Below are 24,968 nucleotides of genomic sequence, written 5' to 3'. Positions count from 1 at the left end.
TTGGCATTTCAATGAGCTGAACTCTCCCATTATTCATTTCCAACAGTATTTCTACCTGGGTTTTCCAGCTGAACTGTTATAAAATACTGGGGTTTGGGTTTTTTCCAAGAGTTGATAAGTTGCTAAGTATCTTTAGCCAGCACTTACGTACACACAGAGCGCTTGGGGAAACAAGCCCTTGGTTCTCAGCATGACAAGACTCTACTTCTACACTGTGAAATATGGAATTATCCACATCAGGCAAACCCCGTTTTTGTTTTCAGTGGCAGTCAGAAGTCACTTAGCTTCCCCCCCCCGGCACACACAGTCAAAACCTCGCTGTCCATCAGATACCTGCCTCCCCTCTTCCCTCTCTCTCACCCTCCAGCAGGATTAGTGCTTCAGCAGAGCTGAACAGCGAACAGGGCTCTGCTTCACTGGGAAAGCAGTAAATACTAGGCATGGGTAGCAAAGGTCTTACTGCTGCAGTTTTCTTTGAGAAACCTAATTAATTCCAAAGTAAGCTTTGAAATCATTAACAGTACCAAAGAGAAGAGTCACTTAACTGACACCTGGGCCACTCACTGCTCACACAGGGTGAAGAGCTGAAGGGTTTCTGGGTGCTTCCAGGGGAAGAGGAAAAACTGCTTTGCAAGCCAGAGGTGGCTCAGTAAAGCCCACGGGTGACAAAGGTTAAACCAAATGTCACTTCAGCAGCACCGCCTGAGCCTGGTATTGCTACATCTTCTGCATGCAAAGGGGACGTTCATCTGGGCGGGCTCGTTCGCTACGTCTCTGGGACCTAGAGAGGCTCATCGTGCAGGAAAGGTCAGGTCCAGTCGCTGCCGATTCCTTCGAACAGCTCGAGTAGAAAGCTGCGCCTTTGGAAAACTGAGTTTCCCAGTATAAAGCCCACCTGAAGTCTTGGACTAAGCTGGTTTAGAGTGACACGAGAGCTCTGTTTGGGTCGTAGCTCTAGAGCCGCTGGCCCTGCCCGTGTTACTCAAGGCTGGTGGCTGCTATTTGCTTTGTAGGAGCCTGACCCTACCCTGCCAGTTCGTGGTTTCGGTTTCACAGCAGCAGATCCTGGCTGGGGAGGGAGCAGTTTGCCCGGTTGTATTTCCTCTTAAAAAAAATACAAACAAAAAACCCCCCCACCCTACACAAACACTTCTGGATAGTGTAGTTTCCCACCTCCAAAAAAGGCATGGTTTTTTCCAAAGAGATCCAGTTAAGAAGGAGCAATACGTGATCTTCCACAGCTTCTCGTGCTCTTGCACGGCACAGAAATTTAATTTTAAGTACACGGTATACGCTGCTTGCTATGCCGTTCACCTTTAATGCACAACTCGTTCACAAGAGAGGAAAACGCGGAGACTTAGCTCTGGTCTGGCAGTAAGTCACAGCGGACAGCCCTCGTCTCGGATGACCACAGCTCCTAGAGATACTAACCCAGAACTCACACACCGAACCACAGCACCTCACTCAGACGAAGGAAATCAAGAGTTCTTTCTTCTGGGCCTGGATAAATAGGGATAGGATTAAACAGTAGAAATGAACACGCTTAACTGCAATAATCATGCTGGTAACACAGAAGAAACCCTCTTTTTGAAAGAAAAATGGCATAGCATTATTTGCATTAAAGCCAAAACCTCTCCCTTGGTTTCACCCAGCCATGGCTAAGAGTAGTTTTTATGGAGCAAAACATATCATCAAGCTACTAAAAATATCAGGGATTTACCAGAATAGCTTAGTAAATGCCTTTTTAAAAAGGTATGCAATTCCTTCCCAGTGGCCCATTTTACTCAAATAAGCCACAGAAAAATTGTATAAAAAGATTTATTGAAATTCATCAATGACAAACAGACATAAAACTCAAAAGTTTGGCTCTTCTGGGAAAAAAAACTGTTGCAAATGTATTTATACAGATGAAATATTGACTAGGAAATACAAGTCACTTCTAAAGCTATTTTAAAGAGGGATATGAAAGTAAAACTGTACATTCACTAGGTATTTTCAGTCATTTTACTGACTTCCACTAGGTAAGAAAATACAATTTTGTATTAGTATCTCGTGCTTGAGTGTATGAAAAGAAACCTCCTACCCTACATGCTGAACTGCCTCCTGTATTTAGGTTTGTAAAAATTTTCAAAGTATATAGCACAAGTGGAAGTAGTTTCTCATCACTTAAAATTGACTAGGTGTTATATATTACAGACCAAAATAGTACACACCTTATTTAAAAGGGTTGAAACATTTTTTTATTACAATTGTCAAATTCATTTCACTAGTAACTCAGGAATTAGGAACACTTTTTATATATATTTATATATATATTTAAATGCCTGCCATTTTCAGTGTATTGGCTATACCCTAGCCAAAAAAAAAAAACAACCCAAAAACAAACAGAAAGGAAAACACACAACACACAGTGCGGGGAAGGGGGGGAGATTGCAAATTCACCCCACAAAACCAGATCCAAAGGAACACCCCAAAAAAACCCAACAAAAACATTTGGTCACTATTTACAAACAGCAAAAGAAAAGGTACCTACAAAAGCAGGGAAAGCATTGGCTGAAAATGGCAGTCATTCACGGACAGGCAACAAATAAATCACTTTATCAATATGCCATTCTCACACCTGTTGCTGTGGAGGGATGCTTCGCCTAGATTTGCAGCATCCCCCAAAAAATGCTTACAATGTATTTAGTGACTGGCAGCGGTGGAAAAATCCCAACAACCAACGCTATTCGGCTGTCTCGGAACAGAGTATGTGTATTTGGGGTATCATCCACTGATCTTAAACTTTTTTGTCTTTTTTTTTTTTTTTTTTTTAAAGATGTCAAACTATCCACTCCGATAATAAGAAACAAATTACCACTTGGTTTATACTTACTATTGCAGTTACAGGGACTAAGAGAGGGACAAAAAGAAAAAAAATTAAAATGAATAGGAGGAGGAGTGGCAGTAAAAATAGTATTTTATTCCCTTGCCCACCCAGTCTGCTTCTCCCTCTCGTTCCCACAGCAACATTACAATCAGGAAAAAAAAAAAAAAAAAAAAAAAGAAAAAAGAAAAAAAAAGGTTGGGTGTGGGGAGGGGAAATACAGGGTAAAAACAGTCAAATCACAATAGGAAATTTTCAAAATAGGTTATTCAGTTTAGTCATCTTCATCCCCTTCGTCTTCAGGTTCTCGTTTTCTCTTCTGTCCCCGCTCTTCATCTAGAAAATAAAACACAACTTGAATTACATGAGTGCTCCCTCATGCTGCTGAGAAGTTGAACAAGTTCAACAAGCTTCTACTTCGGCAACTGGCTTGCTATCAAAGGAGCAGGAATACAAACACGAGCCCGCTTTTTAGAAAATGTTATTTTACTTTTTTAAAAAAATGTTATTATTATTAATCTCTAGCAAAAACTGGATTACTGCCATACCGGGCTCTTCTTCATCTTCATCATCATCTACCTCACCATCATTGTAGCCTTCTTCATCCTCCTGGATTAAAAAAAAAAAAAAAAGGGAAGGATTAAAAAAGTCGGTTTCAGTGCAGGACCTTTCACAATTTGGCAATACCCAACAGCATTTTACAACAGAGAAAAAGTCCTTGAAGCATCTTAAACAAAAACCAAACAAAAAGGCAGATACTTCCCACGCACTTATACCGTAGCAAAAAACTGCACTTATATAACTGGACTCTGGCCCAAGTTTCATTGCAGAAAATCACAAGCAATCATAGCAGCCACTTCTAGCTTCAGTGAGAAAATGGTTTTATACTTCACGCTGATATGTAGCTGCAGATTGTTATGACGTCCTGAGTTTAGTAAAACTTGACGACTGGTCAGTATGAGAAGGTGCATGTTCTAGGGGCAGAGAGAGTTAAAACGCAAACAGACATCCCCTGAGCCTGAGGAGCTGCTGTTGTTTTTGAGAAGAGGCTGACCAACCATTCAGGAGTGGCGGTTAAGTATCTAAGATTGTTTGGCCGGAGGATAGATAATACGACCTCCTCCAGTCAAATTTTAGCCCATTCCCAGTGCTTGCGCTAACAGCAAAGTCTCAGCAGACTGACTGGCTCAGCACGCCCTACACACAGGAGCTGGACCGCCCTAAGAATTTAAGCATCCTGAAGAATCACAAGGTACGTGCCCAAGGAGGAAGCTCGCTCTGAGAGCACAAGGTCAGTAAGTCACGTACCACGCTCTCGTCTGTATGGAGGCTGTAACCCCAGCCCTTCAAAGGCACCACAAACTAGGTCTGCAGATGTTCCTGATAGTATTTTTTGACAGCCCAATAAACAGAACGATTTCATGTCAATGGTCACTAGATGGCAGCTGGCTCATAGACAGGCATGCCTCAAAGCCGCCCCCCCCCCCCATGCTTCCCAAGTAAAAAAGAAAGCACACGCTTCAAGTACTAAAAGTCTCCAGTATTTGGTCCCTTTCTTGTCGAACTATTCCCAGTTAGAGCATGTTCACTCCACACCCGTTATAAACTGCATAAATCCTTACCTCCTCTTCTCCGCTCACATCCTCCTCTTCTCCTTCCTCCTCTTCCTCCTCATCTTCTTCGTCTTCTACTACCTGAGCATCATCATCATACTCCTCTTCTATACAGTCAAACAAGATTAACCACTCAGACATTTAAAGTTTACTTTTTTCCAACACTGCCACCTGAGGTATGACTTCCTATCGACACAAGGAGCAAACTGAAAGCATTGCTGAAGGGCAGTACAGAATTAAAGGCAGCTCTCCAGCTGCTAGACGGGGCTAGATGTAGTCCTGTGCCTCTTCAGCCTAGTGACAGGGTAGTGTGGCAGCTGCACCCATGGTCCGAGCTGCTCTAGGGCTGCAGGGGCCTTGACAGTAAGTCACGGCAGCCTCGGGATTGCTTTAGCTTCAGCTGCTCCAGCTCCCACTACTAATGCGCATTTTTGAGCCCGTGGGATACTTGCAGCTCTTCATCTCCAAGTGTCCATCTGCTCCCACCAGGGATAGAGCAGAACTTTACAAGCCAGCCATGCACTGGGAACCCTCCCCAAGGGAGGCCTCCTGCCTTTATGCTGCCAGAGCAATCCAAGAGGCTCACACACAATCCATCTTAGGGGTTTACAATCTCTTTTCAAGAGGAAAGAGATTAAATGCAACTAGCCCAAGCAACAAACCAGAAATTGTTTTTCCATGCTGCAGGAATGGTGTTTTGGAGCTTTTGCATGGATTTGAATGCAGGCCCAGACTTGTGCTCTGATGAGGAGAACCTGTCCCTGATGAACCTGGCCGAATGCACCACTCTGCCAGGCACTGCTGCAGCACTCGCCCCTCTCACCAGAGCTCGCATTCAGCATTCAAGGGAAAAGTGCAAGTCCAGCTATTTGCTTTTGCTGTGCAGCTGGGTTTGAAGAGTCTAGCAAATTCCCCCAACTCAGCCAGATACTCATCCGACTGGTACACTGACGCCTCCGAGTGCAGTCTGCCGGGGAGGCAGAATGGCACCTACAGCTCAGTGGGACCCACTGTGCATTTTCCTAACATTAAAAAGTTCCCTGCTGCTTCGTTAGTGCCTTTCACAGAGCCTGCCCAGGCAGACTTCAAAGACACTCTCCTGTCTTCTGCCCGATCCCAACTAGTTCGTTTTGCCCTCACAGAGCAGCTACAAACTCCTATTAGTGTCTTGCCTCCTTTACTTAATTCCTTGACTCAGCTACTTTTTTCTATGCCCAAGCTGGTTCCCCACCCTACCCTTCTCCATCAGGGTCTACACAACTGCTCATACCTCCCCAGCTGTACTGTTCCTGGAAAACTGCAGCATGTGCATGCCATCCTTTCTTACCCATTTCTCCCTTACGTCCTCATCCCCAGGAGTTTACCGTTCCCTGAACACTTTCAGTGTCTTACTGCTTGTCTTACTCCTCCTGGCCCCTTCCTTCTACCACCCTTTCGCTCCCCACCTTTCACTAGAGATAAGACTGAGAAAGTAGCTCTTTCAGGCCCTGCCCATTTCCTCTCCCCTTGTTCCTTCAGAGGACACTGAGGTACTTCTGCTTTACATCAGTCAGGAGCTGCTGGGGACACCCCTCTCCAGCCAACGAGTCAGAGCTGCAAGCAAAACATACCACGCAGCATAACAAACTTACAACTTACGTACACCAAGCAGCACAAATTCACATACCATCTTCATCTTCCTCCTCGTCGTCTAAGCCCTCCACGTAGCCCTCTGCATCAGAGTCCGGTGCTTCTTTGTCATCCCGATCTTTCACTAGAGATAAGACTGAGAAAGTAGCTCTTTCAGGCCCTGCCCATCTCCTTTCCCCTCGTTCCTTCAGAGGACACTGAGGTACTTCTCCTTTACATCAGTCAGGAGCTGCTGAGAACACCCTTCTCTTGCCAACAAGTCAGAGCTGGAAGCAAAATGTACTAGGCAGCATATCGATCTTTTAACTTACGTACACTAAGTAGCACAATTCACATACCATCTTCATCTTCCTCCTCGTCGTCTAAGCCCTCCACGTAGCCCTCTGCATCAGAGTCCGGTGCTTCTTTGTCATCCCGATCGTAGCCATCGAGGTATGTGAGTTGCGGGAGGAGCTTGAATACGTTTTCTCTATAATCGTTCAAGTTGGTTACCTCGCAATTGAAAAGATCTAGACTCTTCAGGTTTTCTAACTTTTTCTGCAAAGAAAGAAAAGTCTCTGAAGTTCAGTGTTACAATAATTCTCTACAGAGCAGAGAAGGCAACAGCAGCCAGAGTTAATGTGCTCGAGAGTTTCCCATGACAAAAGGGTCATTTTGCTCTCTGCCTACTAAATTGGTGTGGAACAGAAATCTGCAACGCCTGGCCATTGCTGCTTTGGTATCCGAGAGCGGAAAATGCTCTCTCTCCAGTTCAGCATCTCGCAAGTAGAAGACTGAAGTTTGGAAAGAAGCAATGGTGCAAAATCACACATTCTGCGAGGGGCCAAGCTAACAATAAATATTAGTCCAGTCAGTTATCACAAAAGCACAAGGCAAGGTAATGGAGCCAGCAGTCAGGTATATTTAAACTACCACTTTCAATGGAAGAAGAAACAAGACTATCCTTTGGACACAAGAATTTTGCTAAGAGAGATTTTAAAAATGTTAATGATTGTATCTTAGCCTTTGGCAAAATGAAAAAAGGCTTAGCAATTGAACAGGAAGTCAAATCCTGTTTTGTGGTGGTTTTGGTTTTTTTTTGAGGAGGAGGTGGTCTGCATTGCCCACACCACTTCAAAGTACTAACAATACAAGCACAAGCAGTTGAGGATTTGTATCAAGTCTTATGAAATATCTCCCTTCAGGAGTTTAGCATGTACAGCAACAGTGACATCAAGAAAACAATAAGTCTGAAACTGGGAGCAGTTACAATCCTCTCTCTCACCCATTTGCTACATGAGTTTAACTGCTCTGCTCTCCCCTTCTGCTGGGGGAAAGGAGATCCAAGAGGAACTCATCTGAGAACTGCTCCTTGAGACATTTTAAGAGCAAGTATTTGGAAATAAGGATGAGCTGGAACACTTCATTTCTGGAGAGCAAAGGGCACACAAACCAAAAACCAAATAGCACTAGTAGAATTGACACTTGGATGCTTTTTGGAACCACAACCTGACAAACTTCATCTCAGCACTTGAAATAAGAAGCATAATGACCGTGAGCAGGAGAGGTGATAGAAACCAGCAGGAACGAGTTGGAAGCTCAGCGACCTCTGCCCCGCTGCAGCAAGCAAACCCATTACGGAGGCACACGGTGCTGCAGCTGGTTCCCACCACCACCAGCCCATGCCGCACCCCTGGGCAGAAGCAGTGGCTGGTGGTTTTAGACCCAACACTTTGGGGAAAACAGACCGAGCTCAAGCAGAGCGTCTGGGAGACAGACCCGCAGCCCACGCCACCCCGGAAAGCGGCAGGGCTTCCCGCAGCGCCTGCGGGGGGGAGCCCAGCCCCGGCGGCAGCGGAGCAGCAGCCGCTAGAGGGAAGCAGCCGCTCACGCTGCCGGCACAGCCCCGGGGCAAGGCGGAGAGCCCCAGGGCCAGGCTGTGCCCCGGGGCAGGGCTACGAGCCCCAGGGCCAGGCTGAGCCCTGCAGCAACCTGCCCGGAGAGATAAGCACCGAAGACATTCCACTGCAAGTTGCTTCGGACCATTCCAAGCCCAAAACGCCTCCACTCATCACAAAATGGGGTGCGATTTCAGCTTGTGCTGCATCAACTTACCAGCGGTTCTATTGTACCGAGATCTTTTATTTTGTTGCCGCTTAGATTTAGATGCGTGAGGTTTGGACACTTTTCTGCCAACACTTCCAGTCCTCCTGAGATTCTGTTGTCGCTTAGCTCGAGCTAAAAGGCACATGAACATCTTGAGTTTTTAATGCAAACATGTATCACAAAGCAGTTTGGTCAGCTAAATTACGTTTTTATACAAACAACTATTTTACATTCGGTGTAGTGCACAGAGGGAGGGATATGGCATAGGACATTTTATTTACCTTCTTAAGTTTGTTTAACTTTGGTAAGTTTGCAACTGAGGTTAAGCCTACGTTGATTGTACTTAAGAATTCCAGCTCTTCAAACTCATCTGTAAGGCCTTCGATTTTGCCTTCGTATGACCTACAGTTGTCAAGAACGAGTTCTTTAACCTGGAAAAAGAACAATGCAAAATGTGCATCAGGCATTCTGCGTGGAGGATAAAGGTTTCATTCACGAGCAAAGGATGACACAGATCAGGCAAAAATGAAAGGTATTCCCATAAATTGGCAAGTATGCCAAAGGTTATTTTCCGTGCCTGACCTCTACCTTTTGCTGGCATGCCAGGTTACCAATGTTTCAAAAACACAGATATTTGGCTTTGCTTCACCTGCCCACCTTTGTGTTGTTCTATAAATGGTGTAAACAGTTCAAAAACATGAATCCTGGCCTAACCGATTTGGTGGTTAGAAACAACATCGTCTTTGCTATATGCAAGCAATAAGCATTGTAAAAAATATGAAACCAATCTATTTTCAAACTAACCTACAACTTTGACACTCCAGACAACTCGCATGCTATTACAACATATCACCGGTTGTTAAAATAGCTTCTCTCTGCATGCAAAAATTATTCGAGCTTTTCAAGCGTGGAGAGACCACTGTCTGCTCAGACACGCCTGAAACCCAATGGCAGGCACTGGTGATCCTAAAGCAGGTCTCACTGGAGCCTACCCTCACCCCTCCTCATTACAGTAACTTGATGGTATTTTAGGGGAAGATCTTCTCCACGGAGGCAACTCCGTTCTTGGGGAATTACAAGGGATGTGTCAGATGGTGCTGGCAGGGGAGGTTCAGTGAACGCAGCTGCTGCTGCAGCAGTGTACCCCTTATCTCCCCCACCATGTTGCAGTAGGGAGGGTCGAAGGGAGAAGTGAAGATAATGTCACCATGGGCCTGAGCAGCACAGGACCTGCCTGTCAGCCAAAGCTGGGCAGCCCCACCGATGTATACAGCAAGTTACAGGCTGCAGGGTTTTGCTGGGGTGGTTTGGTTTTTGTTTTGTTTTGTTTTTAAATAGAGCACCACTCTTTTTGCAGGTGCTGTCTCCAACAGACACAAAACAACAGCATCAATGCAAAAGGGCCCCTAAATATGCCCCACCCTGAATAAAACTGCTCCTTTTCACCCTAAAGCTAGGTCAGCCTTACGGCATTCAAGTCCCTTAGTAGCCAACATGAGTTTTCCTGGGCTCTGGGGAAGCTCTGCCAGTGAGGACTGTGACTCCACAGGAAGGGCCCACCCATTCGGGGAACATCCAGACATTTTCACACCGACAGCGAATTTCTGGAGGTTATTTCTCCCCTATAAAACACCCAGGAAAATCCACCCTTCTGCATGCCCTGCAGACCCCGTCCCGTGCCTGAGGCTTGGTTACAGGTTTGGAAAGGGAAGGTGTGCTGCTTTACGCTGAGGATAGGATAAAACAAGTCTGCAAGAGCAGTGTATGCAAACATGAAGCAACTCTTCAGTTCACACCAAGGACAGTTAATATGCAAATATTTAATTTTCTTAATTTTTTTTATTACTGTAATCCCGCTGCACAAAGAAGAATCCTATGTAGTTTTATAGCTCCAAATAACATCCCTAGATTTCTAATTAAATCCCAGGCACTGAAGTCAATAGGGAAGTCAGCCCAAAGCAACATGAGAGTACAAGTGATTCATTGAGAGTAGGAGGATCAGCGTTAGACAGGAAATACATTTTCCAAGACTCTACAATTTTCCTAGAAGAATTATGATCGGGAATGACTACACAAAAGTCTTCCAGAAGAATTTTAGGCTGATTAGAAGAAACCAAGGATCAAGTCAAATGTTCCTGATCCCACATACATGTATCCCACTGGGGGGAAAAAACAAAAAAACAACCAAAACCAAACTATAAAACCCCCTCTTTGCTTTGAAATTCAGACAGCAGGAAAGCCATGTTAAAGGCAAGCATGCGTATCTTCTTACTGTAACAGTATTTAAGTATCAGGATCCTCCAGTGAGATCAATGGGGGGACAAATATCGAGTTTTCTCAGTCATCTGCTTCACGCACGCACAGAGCTCCCGCCAAAATAAAAAAAAGAAGGGGGGAAAAAAAAAAAAGAGGAAAATAAAAGTAGCTCCACCCCAAACCCAAGCCGTGCAGCAGCTACATTTCCCCCTATCTGTGTCCTTGCTCACCAGCACACGAGGCCCCTGCCTGCCCCGTTATCTCCCTGGGCCAGCGAGGTGGCTCATCCGAGGCAGCACCCACCTATGGACACGTTTCAGAGCAAGGAGGGCGAAGGAGAGTGCTGCGGTGCCGACCGCACCGCGTTGGCGTACGGCTGGAGAGCCCGGAGGTCTTTTTTTGCCTTATCCTCTTTGCGAAGGAAGTTTGCAAGAGAACATACAGGAAGATGAAGCAAGGCAGGAGGGAGTTCAGGGAGGGAAAATGCTCGCAGCTGCAGCAGCCAGCAGAGTTCAGGGTCAGCTCTGGCTTTGAGCTATGCAGCAGACCAAAGGCACAGAGTGAAGCAGCACCTAAACCTCACCCTGAGAAAGAGCCGGCATCTGTCCTCACCCCAGGAGGTGGGATAGCTCTTCATCCTCCCCAAGAGCAGGATGGAGAAGAGGCAAACAGGGAATTGGACAAAGCGTCACAAAGCTTCCTCGGGGGTAGAGAAGTGATTTCAGGGGGAGTTGGAAATAGCCACAGATGCAGAAGAAAAACCCTTTAATATGGTGGCAGAAGAGCCAACCAGCTTCTACTTTTAGTTTGCTCTTTTTAGTGCAAGACTGCTGTTTCCTCTCTACCTTTCAGAAAACTTTGTTTGCTACAGACCTGCAATGCTCTCTTCTTTGCTGTGCCCAGTACCAAGACACTGGGCAAAGGTACAGTCAAAACAACTCCAGAGGTAAGCTATCACAGAATAAAACCGGCCAGGTTTGCAAGTGGTAGAAAGCTTGGTTGAATGGAAGAGCTCGTTTAGGAAACAGCAGAGCACAGGCTCCTAACGCTCCAGAAGCACAACCGCAGCAATGTAATTTTGGTGCTTACGTGGTCAGAGGTGTAGTAACACACCGAATCGCTTCTGAAAGAACATGACTCCACAAAATAAAACTCAAGTCAAAATTAAGATGGCTTTATGTTCTAAGAGATTTAAGAATCCCATACAAAATACACGCGTGCAAAAGGAGGATGAACTGGGCTCGTGGGGCTTCTCCCAACTTCACTGCCATGTGCCCGCTCACTGCTGCATCGTACCCAATTCTCTTGCATGCAGCACAAGCAGTAAAAACTACCACCAGCTTATACAGTTTTTATAAGTATTAAAATTACCCGCAGCTATTTGCCCACAGCCTCCCAGCCCGCAGTCTTTCGCATCCCACTCTCCTCCCCTTCCACTCTGACTTGCCATCTCCTCCTTAAGAACTTGCTGTTTTGCAGTTAACCGGAGAGGCAGAACCGTCCCCCCCGGGAGAGGGCATTGCTTTCCAAGGCCCCTCCAGGTTATTAACGGGGCACTTTTCCAAGGCGCTGGCTGCTGCACAGAGGTCTCCTCTCAAACCTTACGCCCCTTGTGAGGATGTTGGGCCCCTTCAAGGCACACTACAGCCTTGACAGTGAGCACTTAACTGTGTCAGCACACCGAGAGGGAGAAGTGGAAAGGTGACCTTAGTAAAGCTACATTCCATCTAAAACAGCTCACTACCACAAAACTGTGACAGAAGGACTAAAAACCTATTCCTCGTTTGTTTTTCAGAAGTCTCTGTAATTCTAAGGAAAATCCCAGCTCCTCAATCACTCTCCAGACATCTACTGAACCTCCCTGAAAATGCACAGCGAGACTACAATTCTTACATTTCTTTCCTCATATTCTGTCACCAAAATGCAGAATAAACCTTTGCCTGATGTAAGTAGCCTGGATGAGCACCCTTTCTGAGCCTCATTATATACCTGAACGAGATGGGTGAGCCTCAGCTGGCCTGAACCAATTCAGTTGTATCACACTGCAGTCTGTGTAATGTTAGAGAGATGCAGATGAGCAGTCAGAATTAGGGAGCACAATCTGAACTTGTTTGGAGAGATCAGCTAAGGGAGTAAGTGTCCTCAGCTAATTCGTGCTTAACTGCATCAAAGACGGGAAGATTCAACTTGCAGAAGTTGTACAGGGTCAACCTTATCACTGTCTACGCCGCAACGCCTAAGCAAATCAAAGCACTAATTGGAGTAAGTACTAACACAAGTAAGTACTAGTACAAGACAGACCACATGAGCTGTACTTATCTTTCCTCCCTCTCCCAAAAACCTGCTACATAAACAGTGGAAGAGCAACATGCCACAGGTAACCAACCACCACAGATAACACCGCAATACTTACCTAAACAGCTAAGAAAGCACCCGCAGGTGAGTGTCTAGCAGAAAACCTAACAAGCAGGTGGCTAGGTTGGTTCCCGTCGTACATGACCATGTCTTCGATAGCTTTTACGATAAGGCACCATCAGGTGGCTTGGGGAGGGCTATTACACATTGTACAGCTTCAACTGCCAAGCGTTTCTCGCCCAGCCTGCCGTTCTGCCTCGTCCTCTGCATTCCCAGGGTGGCTGAGGGTTCTGCTGCCCCTCTCCCCCATTCAGCAGGTGCCATCTGCTCGAGCAGGTGCTTCCTGGCTGTCCGCATACTTCTGCTCGAGCGTTGCTCTGTGGTTTGCTGGTATCAGTCCTTAGTTTTCAGCAGTCACACGTAAGCAAGTAGCTTGCTGCTTCTCCAACAAACTCTTCAGACCACACGCCTTGGACCTGTTCTGCTGTGGTCATCCCAGTTTCTATTTCTGATGGTCCCAGACGCTTTCGGCACATGACATCACATCTCTGTTAATGCACGCCGTGCTGTCAACTGTGGATTACGGCATCCCCTATATCTCTTCATGACATCACACTCTACACTACTGCTTGCCTGATAACCAGGAACTCTTATCTGTTTCCTAATATGGTTACTGTATTAAGCTGTGTTCCCAAATGTGTATATGGTATCCTTAATATAGCCATAGGGTGTACTGTGAGACTCCAACCAATTCCTAGGGTACGTACAGGCAACCATGTGTAAGCAGCCATTGGATTTCATGGGACTCATCACAAGTGACATTTGGGACTCACTCGCTGCGCATGGCCTTCCCCTGCCTCCCTTTCCCAGTGCAAGCTGCCTCTCTGGAAGGGACCATACTCTCGAGTTATCAACACATACACAATCAACAGACACACGTGTCTAATTACACGTCTATACACACATGTCTATACACATGTGTATAATTACACACAGACAACTATTAAGCCGCACATGTTATCACCTTAAGCTTTAATCTACATTTCCACTGTAACAGGTAAAAAGGCAAAGTCTCTACTTCAGAAAGCCTACAACCCCTGGGCAGAGAGATCCATGAACTTGGGACTAAGTTCCCGAATCCCAGTCTGTAATTGAAGGCTTAACGAGGTAACAGGAGGACACAGTTGTGAATGTAATTTTTAAAAAGGCAAATTTACAAGTACAAATACCATTCTGCTGGCTTTACAAGCAGGAACAGCAAAGGCTGTAACATCTCATCTTCAGCCCCATGGACCACATGCTTTTGAAGTGTACGTTGTATATGGTACCCCTACATCAGGAATATCCCACTGTGTGGCATTTTTATCAAAAAAAGCAGGTAAAGATGAGGGTGTTAACTCTGTCTTGCACTGTCCCCAGCTAAATGGTCCAGGGGGGAATTGAGAGAAGTCCTTCATACCTCTTAACCCAATGGAATTTTCATTTGGAGGAGGGCAGAGCTGTGGAAAGAAGGGAGAGGAGAGCAAGGGAAGCCTGCTGTGGTAAGTGGAAGCGAAGTCCAAATTACTTTTGAAAGCAGAGACAGTTTTATCCTCTCCCAGATGTGCCAACATTTCTTCAAGACACCTGGGTTTCTGTCTTTGGGGTTTTTTTGGTCTCAAATGCCTGTGTAGTCCATGCAAAGCCCTACCATCGCTCCACAGCAAAGCATGACCGTTGCTGCCTACTGCAACCAGACTGCCAAGGACTGTGTCCTTCTAGTTCTTGTACTGTATTCTAGATCTGTACTCATGCAGATTTTGGGGATCCTTGAGCGGAAATGGATCTCCTTTGGTTTATATTCCACGTGACTTGTGCAGTGAAGTTTAAGAGAAGCCAGCCCTCCACAGTCACGATGTTCTCATTCGTTGGGGAAGGCATGGGTTTGACAAGACTCAAGATAATGCCCAAGTCTTCCAAGCAGCCCATCATTCATGCTTAGCTCCACAGCAATGGCAAGGATATGACGTTCTCCATGCTCAATTTTACAAGCTTCCCCCACGGTACTACTGGAATGAGTGAGAAGTTGCATAATTTCCATTTCAGATACTATCTGGAACATGACTAGGCCAAAAAATGCGTGAACAAACAGCCTACTTAATACCTTGGGCTAACGAAGCTGCTCTGAAGGCTCGAAGACACGATGCAACTTCTGCTCTGAGATGGTCATCAAAATGTAACCGACCTGAAGAACTGAATTTTTTTTTAAAAAATGAAGATAGCACCATATGCCATTTGCCACCTGCATTCGAGACAGATCTTCAGCCTCGTTAGGGCCCCCCTGCGATATAAACCCACAGCAGAGCCAGACTACGCAAAGTTCAGCTCCTGGTGGAAAACAGCAAGAGACAGAGGAGCGCAGAATAATCTCTAGCCCAAATTAGAGCAGCTCCCGGGCTGCTGTACGTCAATTAAGAGACACCTCAAGAGCTGTTCAGCCTTTCCAGAGCACTGCCCATTTGGGCTTGCCCCTTCCCACCTCTGGCGTGCTGCCGGCAAGGGAGGGGAGGGAGGCAGGTGCCGTGGCACTGACTGTGCTGGCTTGGTGCCACGGGGGATTCCCCTTCAGCGGGGCAATCCTCAGCTGCTCCTTCTGGGCAGCTCAGCATTGCCCGGTGGAGATGCTCGGGGATGAGGATCTAGCCACAAACAGAATTAAATTTAACAGGGAAGGGAAAATTCCAATAGTGCTGACATCCTCTTCCTCCCCCAAGATACACAAGTAAAAAGCGAACCAGAATAAAGCTCACAGACACCAACCACAGGTGACAGCAGTAAAGTTTTTTTTCTTACCAAACCAACATGTGATTTTGGATTTTGATACATCCCTTCAAGGCTTTATTATGAGTATCTGAGATGAGATACATAGATTTGACTCACTTGCAGCACACATCTTAAACTAGTTAGTCAGCGACCATTTACCTTGCACAGGCTGCGGTCATCGTGTCGGGCAGAGAATCTGCAAATCCAGGGGCAGAGAAATGCTGCGCAAAAAAAAGGCGACGTAACACGAACCACTTCCCTTGGGATACGGGGAAGAAATCTAGCAGCCAGAGTACTTGAGAATCGTATTAGCAGAGGCAGTGACTGATGGCTGGGAAGGGATGGGATTAATGCATATACCTTGTAATTTTGAGCAGTGCTCCATTACCACCATTATGGACACCAGGTACAATGCAGAGCCTCACTGTGGCTGAATGCCAGGCGCCTGTCAGGACTTCAGAGCAGTTCAGGCTGAAGTTTACAGGATTTCCCCCAGGCGCACTCCCCACACCTGAACAAAGGCATCCCTTCCACCAGCACTCTGCAACTGGCCCCTTTGATACCAAGCAAATCACAACTGCTGAATAAAACAGCTTCCAGTGCAGCCTGGTTCAACGGCAACCTGCTCCACTTCTAGCTGTTATACCCATTCAACCGAGCTCTAACACCAAATTCTTGCAACAAGGTCAAGTGAAACTACTACTGGACCTCAAAATTCATCTAGGGTTTCTCCATATGACACGACCCCATCAAACTTTCATATTGGAATTCCCCTCCTGCATCTCTTTCTCGGAAACTCCCACCAATACTTCTGAACACTTCAGAAGCCCAAAATTGAACTTCCAGCATCATGCCAATACAGTTTTTGTGCCCCTTATATTTTTCACTACGAGGACCAACACGCAGGGACGTGCACGGATCCCGATACTGCTGTCTTTGAACTATAATGCCATGGTTCTCATACAGTTTCACTCTGCGTTTGTAAGCCATACCCTAGCAAGCACTTTGTATTTAATTTAGTTGATCTAACAATCACATGATGAAGAAACTTGGACTATTTTCTGGATTGCAGCTCCACATGGCTCTCAAACCTTAATGATCCAGCATGCTTGAGAAGAGTGCCCGGGGAGAGGAGGGACTGTGCACCAGCTCCTAAAGCTGGAAGCAGCAAAGTGCCATCAACATGGTACCGAGCCACCAACAAACGACCGGGAGAGGAGAGGGGGAAACCAGGATTCACTCCTGACAAGGGTGCAAGCAAGGAATTGCATGAGAACATTTGCCTAGGAACCAAGAACAATCCAGTGATGACAGGGACATCTCAGTGGACATCTGTCACAGTCTTCACTCAAGCATCTTCTTAAATTGCTGTCCCCACGTTCAAAGTGATGCAGTAAAACAGCAGTTTAAAGCCACCTTTTAAACTCCCCTCAAGCTGGGCTCTGTTTATGTTAACTCCCCCAAGGATGAGCACAGTTAGTGTCCTCCTTTTGCTGGCCACTCTGCATGCAATGGGGGACCCTGCATCACCCCTACGCCAGCAAAAGAAAAGGAGCACGGGAGGAAAGACAGGAATTTTTTGTTGTTTTGGTTTGTTTGGTTGTTGTGTGTGTTTGGTTTTTTTTTTTTTTTAAATCAAAGCTGCTCTGTGTTCAGAGACAGCTTAAGGCTGCTTGCATAGCTCAGAGAAAAAATCTGGCTCAGTATCAATACATTTACTTTTTTTACCCTCTAATATTTTACATCGCATAGCTATAAACCCTGAGAGCAATACATATGGCTCCAACTAATTTTATGTCCCTTCGCTCTGTTCTGTGAGAAACTAAAGGTCCAAGTGAAACACGTAAGTGGCAGAAGGTTGAAGAGTCTTGGCAATTCTGACTACGTCTTACACTCACATCTAATTACGAGGCATCTCCAGTACTAAAAAACCTCCAGAAAGAATAATCTACCGTTGTCTTTCTCGAAAAACACCCCCCAACCAAGAAACCCCATGAGTCACATAAATATACTTTCACACATTTACAAGGGTCAGTATAGCCATATGCATAAGCAACACACTAATTAATAAATCGAGAACACACTTTAGGGACACGGAAAGCTGTTTCATTCAAAAGCATATAGCTAGTTTTTGGTTTTGTTTCTACTGTTAGCAGCATAACTCTGTGAAAACTCCAAATATTTCTTTAGACAGACTGTTTCAAATACATAAGTGATTAAATTGCTTGATCTTTGCATTAAATGCTTTTAAATCTTCACATTAATGTTGCTTGCTTCTCCCTTTCCTACAGATGGTATCACATACCGGCAGAGCACTTTGCTCTGCTCCCGGCTGGGGTGGGTGACTTCGCATGGGTCACTCCAGCTCCCCATCTCGGCTCCTCTCTGAGAAACAGAGTGCCTGATACCACTTCCAAAGGGTTTTTCATTCACTGGCAGCTATTATTAAATAAAACAGAAGCAAAACACGAGATTGCATTGCACCTTTAATATGAAACTTCTTCAGCTGGAAATTTTAAGCATCTAGCTGAACTGCTGAGTTTGTTCAGTTGCACGTACTCCGAATTGCCCTCAGCAACAAAGGACTGATGCGGAGACATACATAAAAAAGAAACACTGCATTTAAATTAAGACTAATTTCAAGAGCTGCATATTTAATATGGAAAGCAGCCTCTGAAGATGTCAGCTGCTATAGAATGCATTGGCAAATCCTACTTACAGAAGATAAGCTTTTCCTAGCTTTTTTTATGGCTTTGAAGGGAACGTGTTCCCTAGACCAAGTCGTGGACAAATGAGTGCTCCAATAGAGAGCACAACTTTTACACAGTGGCGTAAAGGCAAACCACTAAGGCTTTTTTTGGGGGGGAAATATTTCAAAGGTCATGCTTACATACGCAAGGGCTTCAGGACTGATTTTAGCAAACTAGTCAAAAAATACAGACTATGTATTTACTAGCTATTTTGTCTGAAGGACAGCAGAGCAAGAGAGGAAACAGGAAAAAATTACATGCAGAACAAGTCCAGTAGTGTCACATAAATAGCAGAGAAGTGTCCATCACTCCAAAGCACAACAAAAACATCACTGCTCTCTATTCCCACTTGAGACTTGCACCTCACTGCAGACACACAGAGTTTGGTTCACTGAGCTGAGCTGTTTGTCAGTCAAGACTGCTGAAAGCCATCACGCACTCTGCAAATGGCAAGCCCGCCTCGGCGGGTGGCAAGGAGAGGACCTCCCTCCCTCCCTTCCCAGAAGCCCGGCAAGTCCTGCTCCCTCCCAGGCATGGCGCTGGGATCCTCGTAGGTGCCTGGGATTCTGGTGTGCAAACCAGAACTGCTCCCATAACCTTCCCTGACTTTTAATTCATTCAAAAAAATGTTCAAGACATCACACCCACTCATGTTTCACAGGTCCAGTTCTTAATTTTCAGCTTCTCCAACTTACTGATACCTGTACCATTCTGGCAGGAGGATGGGGGAGTAATCCACAGAATGAACGAAATGCGAAGAATAGGTCAGCATCAGCCTTACGGCATGTAAATATTTAAGAAAACAGCCACTGATACTTGTGCCACCATTCAATGTACACTTAAAGATGCATTACTGATGTAGATAATATGGTCTTTTAAATACAGCAAAAGATAAAATATTTTAAAAGTCCTAAATCCTTGCATGTGATTAATGGTACCTTGAACCACCCAGGAGTTTTTGGTGTCCATAACAGCAGAAAGGTATATTCAATTTATTGCTATATAACACACAAATCCTGCTGCAAGGATGGATTATAATAGCTAGGCTTAACCTTAAAAGGTTTGTACTAAGAAGCTTTTTATTTTTTCTCCTTGTTTCAACAACTTGTTTCACTTGGTGGGCAGGATAAGAACACTTGTTTCTTCAGGAGATGCGTTTCCTGATGGACTACAACACAATTACATCAACTAAACCCCAGCTATTTCTCTTAATGCATTTTTATCAAGCCAGTATTTGGACACACACTGGAATCGTTCAGAAAATTTTGTAACTGTGACTGCACTTTACATATTGCTGGTCAAAAGGGAATTCTCAGGAGTTGAGGGTTAAAAAAAAAAATCTAGCGTTGCTACTTTCTAACAGCACCACAGAGAAATGGGAAAATTTGGCAACCAGTTTTAGATCCATATACTGGTGTTTTTCAATTCTATGTTCATAGGTCCTTTCATGTGCTTAGAACTTGGTCCAGGTTAAGAGAAGGTCCAGCCAAATACTTCCCTGGTCAGCCCAGTAGTCAGCTATGAAACTAGTCTAAATTTCAGTGAGGCCAGCTCACACATCACACCCGTTCTCCAGCCTGATTTTTGCGGGCTGCAGTCCCTCCAAGATGAGCATCCATCCAATAGGATACTCATTTTACAGGTTTGCACCTGGAAATTCAGAGCCATGAAAATCAGCTGTTACGCAAAGTTGGGAAGTTTGCAAAAAAGACAGCTACTTCTTTGTACATTTACACCCTGCTGTCAGCTACGTAAGTGGTTAAGTGATACAAGTCTGCAAAAATCCATGATAATCTACACACGCCGCACAGAGTTTGTACGTGCTGATCTCCTGCCACCCCAGACGCAACCATATCCCGCTTTGTTTCAAACCTAGAATACATCCCTTTCCCATTTTGAGGTTGTTCAGCCTACGGAAAGTAAAAGAAGTATGTATTTGCACCCATACGCAAGACCAAAATATTTTTTTAAATGCAAGTCTTTAAAGTGATGTGTATCACTTTAAACTCTTTACTGTTACTGCAAGTATCACAACAAGGAACTAGCTTGGGGAAAAGAGCCTTTTTATTTATACTCTTCATTTGAAAGAACACTTTGTATAGATGCTTGCACCGTATTTCCCTTCAGTGTTAAAATCTCCAGGAAGCCAGAGAGAAATCAGACTGTCAAGTAAGTTTTAAAGCGCAACAGAGAGTAAGAAGAACTGTAAGAAATACTCAATGTCACAGTCGGTATTTTATCACTGTCACAATCTTGAGCTGATAAGGCACTAAATCCTCAGCCTAAATGAACTGGCATCATAGCGCTAAACCAGAGAAGATGAGTTTTGTGCATAATTTCAAAAAACCCTACCTCTGTGTCACATGTCTGAGAAGAGCCTTAGTACTGAGCTTGTTTCCCAGTCTTTGCATTTTCCTAATGAGTTTACAATGGGAATCGAACAAGAATGCCCACAAACCTGCCCAGGTGAGCAACCCCTCTGCGAGGTCAGTAGTTACACCACTACTGGCTGATGGCTCTGGAGGAAACCCACATAAAATAATTGTACCTGGCCAATTTCTAGCAGGTAGTTAATTATAATAGAAAACCATGTTGATAAGATAAGCAAAGCGACAAAGGCTATAGCAAGTGCGCTACCATAAGTGACCATTAAATGTCATGGGATAAAAAGCTGAAATATCTGGGCAGAAAGTAGATGTGCAAGCTCAACTTTGGCTGTACAACACACAGAAAAAAAACAAATTTCAAGCACCAAAACCCCAGACCTCTCACCAGCACTGAATTCATATAGAAATGGAGGGAGAATTAAAAAAAATTAAACAACAAAAAAGAGGCTGAGGAAGAAAAGGAAGAAATAGCTCCTACACAATCCACTTCAGGACATTTATATTATGTTTTATTAGTCAACATGTAACCTTACAGGATTATATGACTTAACAGCTCGAAGTAGCTAGCTCAGCGGCACAGTAGCACACAGTACTCTACACAAGAACCGTATTAGCCAGATCAAACTATAAAGTATTAATACAGGCTCAGAAAGAACCACAACACCTTACCAACATCCTCTTATCTAACTTTGATTTGCAAAAAGTTTTGATCCTGCACATTCTGATAACAGGATCTATTAAATATAAGATGCACCACAAAACTTAAGCACATGTCGGGCAGAAGCTCCAGAACAAGTATATTCACGGTTATTTTCACCAAAATTTATTAACATCACCCTTAAAAGTTTGAAAAGAACGATCCCCCACAGAAGAAGGAGAAATACTGCCTATGTATCAAAGCAGAGACTAACGAAAACAATTCACAGAACCATCCTGTTCATGCCCAAACACTTACTAAAATCCATAAATAAATGACATGGGCATTAGAATCGCTCCTAAACCCCAGTTGCAAGCATTTTACCCAAAGCACTAGCTGGATTTAGCTGAATTTTATTTTAATAGGTATTTTAGAGAAACAGACTTCAAACCGTACACTTATTTATATCCACTTATATCCATTTATATCCATTATTATATCCACAACACAAAAGCACGTGCACACATCTGTAATCAATGGCTTTACAAAGCGGACTCTAAACAGAACAGCGTTCCCAAATGGCATCTCTATCCCCCTTCGTATGAAACCAGAAAGATTTGGCTTTATAACGGAGGTGATCACCTTCGCTACCTTGGGAGGACTGATACACATAACTCATTGACAGAGTGAAAGGCTAGCAGGTAAAAAGAAAAAGCGACAGGGTAAATAAGCTGTATTTTACAACTAAGTGCTGTAGACTTCTGAGTTACTGAGGAACAGTGAACCCCCACCAGATCAGAGCTCTCTCAACTTTCTTTGGCATAAGCCAGAACAGAGCAAAAACTGAACAAAATCCAAGCGTGGAGTTGGAAAAAGAAAAAAAAAAAAAAGTCCAGTTTATACCCAACACACTTTGGATCAAGTCTTTAAACCGTAGGTCTGTGTTAAAATGGTGAATAAGCCTCCAGCAGTAGGAGCGATGGACAAATCGACCAAAACTAGGGAAAAAAAGGCCAAAAAATAATAATAAAAAAAAATTAAAAGGAGCCCCAAAAGCAAGACACCTACCTTCCCGCAGGGCCCTGCCCGGGAAGAAGGCGTATTCCCAGCGCCGCGCTCCCTGCCCGGGGGCCTGCAGGGGCACCTCACCCCGCCGCACGGCACCCCCGGCCCCGGCCCCGGCCCCGGCCCCGCTCCCGCCCGGGCGGGCGCTGCCGGGGCGGGGCGGGCAGGTGCGGCGGCGCCGCCGGCCCGCTGGGGCCCGGTCCCCGCGGCAGGCCAGGGACGGGGAAGGCGGCCTCCCCCTGCCCCACAGCGGCACCCGCGGGATTAAATAAAAAGAATAACAATTAAAAATAATAATAAAGGGGGGGACGACGACGGCGCCTTTTTACCCTCCTGGCTCGTCCCGCTGCGGTCGTCGCGAGCCTCCTCCCGCCCCGCGCTCGGCGGCGACGGCGGCGACAAAATGGCAGCCCCGGCGGCTGGCAGTCATGTCGGAGAGGGCGCCCGGGCGCCCCGCCGCCGCCCGGCCCCGCCGCCGCAGTGCCGGCGGGAAGGCCCCCTCCGCCAACGCCTCATGTCGCACTTCCACACACCGCCGCTACCCCCGGCCTGCCGGAGCGGGAGCCGGCGGCGGGCGGGCCGGGGCGGCGGGGCTCCCCTCACGGCCCGGCGCTGAGGGCCCGGCGGGGCGGGCAGGGCCGCCGCCCGCGCCCGGCCGTTCCCTCCGCCGCAGCTGAGGAGGAGGAGGAGGAGGAAGGGGGGGGGGGGGGGAAGAGGAAGAAAAAAAACATGGCGCCGCGTCCTACTTGCGGTGTGGCGCTGGCAGCGCGGGGCTGGGAGCGGCTCGGCGGGGCGGGGGGGCTCTCAGCGGCCCGCCCCGCTCCCCTCCTTGTGCCCCCCGCGCCCGAACAATGAGCCCCCGCGGGCCGCGCAGGGCCGCGCCTCACCGCCCGCCGAGGACGGCGGCGTGTGCCGCGGCGGTGGCGGGAGCCCTCCTCCCCCCCCGTCCTCCTCCTCCTCCTCCTCCTCGCCCAGGAGTTTTTAAACTTTAAAGAGCAGGTTACATCGACCTGCCCGCCTTTGTCCCTCGGACACCGCGCTTGGCCACCGAAAAGCCGCTGGGCCGCGTCCCGCCGCCTTGCCTCCGCCCTCCCCCCAGCGCCCCCCGGAGAGGTACGTTCCCCCCTTCTTCCCCTTCCCGTTCCCCTTCCGCGGCGGCGGCGGGGCCGGGGCACACCTCACCCTGCCCGGCCATTATGCAAGGGCCCGGCGGCGGCGGCGGGCCCCGCCGGGGCATGGCGGGGCGGGGAGGGGAGGGGGCTTCCCCGCCGCTGCCCTCAGCCTCCCCGCGCCCCGAGTTCGCGCCCCGCCGGAGCGGGCTCGGGGCCCCGCCTGCCTCCGGGCACCCCCGCCGCTGACTCGTTTGGGGTGGGTTTTTTTTGGAGGGGGTATTTTTTTTGTTTTGGTTCCCCCCCCCCCCCCGACAAAGTTTTTCTCTCTCTCTCGTTTATTCCGCCAGACGCGGAACAACAACCTGAAGTCCGGCCCCGGGGGAAGGGGGAAAGGGGGGGGGGGGGGGAGAAAAACACGCACACGCACACATCCAGCCTTTTTGTGCGTGTGTGGGGATGGAGGGGGTGGAGAGTGCGTTTATTTCTTGCAATATTTTTTTTATTCAACGCTCGCGCTACCGGCGGCGATACCCGATCGCCAAAAACGCTAAGCAATGGTTTAAAATTCTTTTCTTTTATCTTCTCAGCATCTGGAGAGAGGGAGAGAGAGAGAAAGGGCGCGTTCATGAGGACTACAAAGTTACAAATATGGCTCCCCAGTCTCTCTTGCCTGATCACTGCAAAGAAATGAAGACGCACTTTAAACTAAACCATTTGCAACTCACTCGCAGTCCCTGTCTGCCTCTCCCTGCCCAGCACCCAGTACAAATATTTGCGAACTAAACACGCCAAGAGAGGAGCACCAACTTATTTTTATTTAATGCACGGCGAGCCCCCTCCAAGGCATCGCACACCGGCAGAGTCAGGAGCAGCCTCTAGTTTCCCCCTAGACCATAACGCGTGCGCCTTCGGGCACCCCCAAATTGGGGTGCACAGCCACACACACACACAGGTAGGCACCTCAAGGGCAGCACCGGCCCCGCCGCCCCCCCGCCGCCGCCGCCGCCGCCGCTCCCCCCCCCCCCCAAGCCCGAGCCCCGCGGGGTTGGGATGCACCCCCCCCAAAAAAAAAAAATGTGGGATGGATTTTTATTATTATTATTAATTTTTTTTTTTTTTTGCATTGCTTACATCTGAGGGTGTCCTGTTCCGCAGCTCTAAGTGGATCCTTTTCTTCATGTCCATGTCCGTGGCTGGCGGGAGTCGCTCGCTGTCCCCGGCTCCGCTCGTGCAGTGACACCGATGGAGACCCCCCCAAAGCCAGCGCGGTGAGGGACTTTGAGGGCTCAACCAGCTCCGCTCGGAATCCCGAGCCCCAGCACCGCGGCGAACACTAACCTGATAACTGCGGAGGCGGGCGCTCCCGGGGGCTCCGGCCTGATTGACGCCCGTCCCCGCCAACCGCGGCGCC

At 47.0% G+C, this 24,968-nt stretch overlaps 1 protein-coding gene across 1 annotated transcript; it reads right to left on the bottom strand.

Annotated features, from left to right (window-relative positions):
* Positions 1 to 1,819: 1,819 nt before the first annotated feature.
* Positions 1,820 to 24,821, bottom strand: ANP32A (acidic nuclear phosphoprotein 32 family member A). Its single transcript, XM_072869112.1, has 8 exons — positions 24,689 to 24,821; positions 8,475 to 8,624; positions 8,203 to 8,325; positions 6,447 to 6,645; positions 6,146 to 6,244; positions 4,489 to 4,586; positions 3,415 to 3,475; positions 1,820 to 3,202 (listed from the first exon to the last, which is right to left on the bottom strand). The coding sequence occupies exons 1-8, from the start codon at positions 24,740 to 24,742 to the stop codon at positions 3,141 to 3,143; spliced, it is 846 nt and encodes a 281-aa protein (XP_072725213.1). The 5' UTR covers positions 24,743 to 24,821; the 3' UTR covers positions 1,820 to 3,140.
* Positions 24,822 to 24,968: the final 147 nt, after the last annotated feature.

The sequence above is a fragment of the Ciconia boyciana genome, chromosome 8 (genome assembly GCF_034638445.1).
Source record: "Ciconia boyciana chromosome 8, ASM3463844v1, whole genome shotgun sequence".
NCBI lineage: Eukaryota > Metazoa > Chordata > Aves > Ciconiiformes > Ciconiidae > Ciconia > Ciconia boyciana.
The sequence above is the reverse complement of the archived record's forward strand: the minus strand, read 5'-3'. Positions and strand labels throughout refer to the sequence as shown.

Excerpts from the sequence above, each read along its gene's own strand:
- ANP32A (XM_072869112.1), bottom strand. The coding sequence starts at position 24,742 with ATGGACATGAAGAAAAGGATCCACTTAGAGCTGCGGAACAGGACACCC. Across the intron at positions 4,587-6,145 it reads CGAGGAGGAAGATGAAGATG|AAGAGGAGTATGATGATGAT; the intron begins GTATGTGAATTT and ends TTGACTGTATAG. Across the intron at positions 3,203-3,414 it reads TGAAGATGAAGAAGAGCCCG|ATGAAGAGCGGGGACAGAAG; the intron begins GTATGGCAGTAA and ends TTTATTTTCTAG.